The sequence below is a fragment of the Etheostoma spectabile genome, chromosome 18, assembly GCF_008692095.1.
Source record: "Etheostoma spectabile isolate EspeVRDwgs_2016 chromosome 18, UIUC_Espe_1.0, whole genome shotgun sequence".
Classification (NCBI taxonomy): Eukaryota; Metazoa; Chordata; class Actinopteri; order Perciformes; family Percidae; genus Etheostoma; species Etheostoma spectabile.
In genome coordinates, this window is record NC_045750.1 from 10,231,253 (window position 1) to 10,233,456 (window position 2,204).

The 2,204-nt window shown below is 40.6% G+C and overlaps 1 protein-coding gene across 5 annotated transcripts in view; it reads right to left on the reverse strand.

Annotated features, from left to right (window-relative positions):
- The window catches only part of fndc1 (fibronectin type III domain containing 1), a 37,334-nt gene that overhangs the window by 27,102 nt on the left and 8,028 nt on the right, over positions 1-2,204 (reverse strand). For all 5 annotated transcript variants that reach the window (XM_032543133.1, XM_032543131.1, XM_032543132.1 and 2 more), the window contains exon 3: positions 1,655-1,723. In XM_032543133.1, the coding sequence (XP_032399024.1) occupies positions 1,655-1,723 (69 nt within the window). The remainder of the gene's footprint in view (positions 1-1,654; positions 1,724-2,204) is intronic.

Below are 2,204 nucleotides of genomic sequence, written 5' to 3' on the forward strand. Positions count from 1 at the left end.
TTTTCTCAGGTAGACATAAATCTTTTTCTAAGATAGATTTTCTTTTTGCATCCTCTCAATTATTTCATTCAACTGATAAAGCGGTGTTACTCCCAATGGCATTGTCTGACCGTAAAAGGGTCCTCTGTCACCACCCTGGACTGTCTGTCTCAACGTGCTGTTAGATGGCGTTTTAATACTTCTTTACTGAAAAATGAAGCTTATATCACTCCGTTTATAGCAAAATCCAGATATTTGCAGACATTAATGTTGGCTCTGTAGAAGACCTCAGGATATTGTGGGACGGGATAACAGGTTTTATTAGGAGCAATACCGTACTATTCTGCTCTAATGTCTATATACTTTGTGTTCCACTTCTGGGATTGCTCCGGAGCAGCAGGAAATTCTGCTGGGTGCATGTATTTTCCTTTTCCTTCCGCTTTCTTTGTGTTGGAATTTTAAATTTGGTTGATTTATGAGGACTTTTGTTGACTGCTCCTCAGATCTGTGCAGGGTAAATGGACACAGCTAGCTAGACTATCTGTCCAATCTGAGTTTTCTTGCACATGACTATTTTGCAGCGGAAATGGGGCGGAGTTCAGCATGCCATTAAACCAGAGCTAGTTTTCCTCCTCCTCCAGACTCTCCTTTGAGGAGGGTCTGGCAAAGCGAGGCTAGTGGTCGATCGACTTTTTGTTTGAGGCACTGCTAGTGAATGCTTGTTGCCCCTCCTGCCCTGGGAAAGTGATTTTGTTCCCCTAATGTCCCATCTCAGGTTCACGGTTTTAAATGGATTTTTAACATATATTGTATGTTTGAGCCTGGTTGAATGTATTCTCCCTTCCTTTCCAGGTTCCTCCTGACTTCCTATTGGTGTTTTGCCTTTTTTCATTTCTTTAGTGTTTTGCCCTACTTATGTGTGCATGTAATTTCTTATGTTTGTCTTTAGCTTGTGTTCATCTAATTTAGGTTGGATTTGCATTCATTGTACTGTCCCTTTATTGTTGGCTTTTTGTGAGTGAACTAAGTGGGTTACCGTATATTTGTTTCAGATCATTTTTGTATTTAGTTTATTTCTTTCAGAGCAGGGTGCCATCTTGTTGGAGGCTAGGCACCCGTGGTGAGGTTCCTTCACTGTTTTGTGTGTGAGTTTTTGCTAGGGACACAATATAGACTGCATCATTTTTCTGTGACAAAATGCAGTGTGAGTTGCTGTGTTGCACCTAAGGTGAGTAGCGGTGGCACCCCTGAACACTCCACAGTGTAGCCTGCCTCTCCACAAGTTTGTTTAAAGGTTATTTTTACTGTCTGTCAAAAGCAGTGACTGGTAAATGTGATTATTAAAGTGTTGTTCACCATTAAAGGCAACACAACTCATTTAAATGTTGAATTTGGATGAATTGCAAGAAAAACACCAAGCTGAATAAACAAATCTGAGTCAGAGACCAGGAAGTGTTTTTTTTTCAGCTGATCCTATAGGGACAGAACAAGTGAGCCCCAAGACATTGCATTGTGACATTAGATTTGGTGGTTCCTTTTATATCCACAATGACAGCAGATCATTTCACAAAACTGCTTTTAATGGATTTAACTACATACTTTTACATCTCTTCTGTTCACTGAGACATACCACTATCATGTGGTGTTGGTAAAGATGCCTTGAGATTAGGTTTACCTGCTGATGTGTTGCTGACAGGTGCACCGCCCAACACAGCAAAGCCATCCAGGTTAACCCATTCAGGGTCTAAAATTAAAACAAACAAAATTGGTTAAATGTTGTTGCCAATAGAAGATTGGTAAGCAAGCCCTAAATTATATAGATTTAAAAACAAACCGAATTTACAGAATCATTTCTACCTGATGAAGACATGTTCAAGTGGAAATGGTATTTTTCTTTTTTCTGTATGAATTGCTATTTCCCCTTATTGCCTTATTATTTACTCTCCATCTCGCCCACTGTTCATGATAATTCATCTCTCCATTTTTGTTGTTTTAACAGCAGCAGGCCAGACACAACGATGTAGAGGCAAACAGCATGGTGTAATTTATGATGACTGATGCTGCTCTCATGCTGCTTAGGGAACAACACACAATCTGCAAGGAATTTCTGGAAAGGCAACAGTGAGATGCTGCTCGGTTGCCAGAGACTTATGGCACATTGCAGCGGTGCTGGAGACACCACAAGGCCGGCAAAGCACACACACACACACATACACACACATACA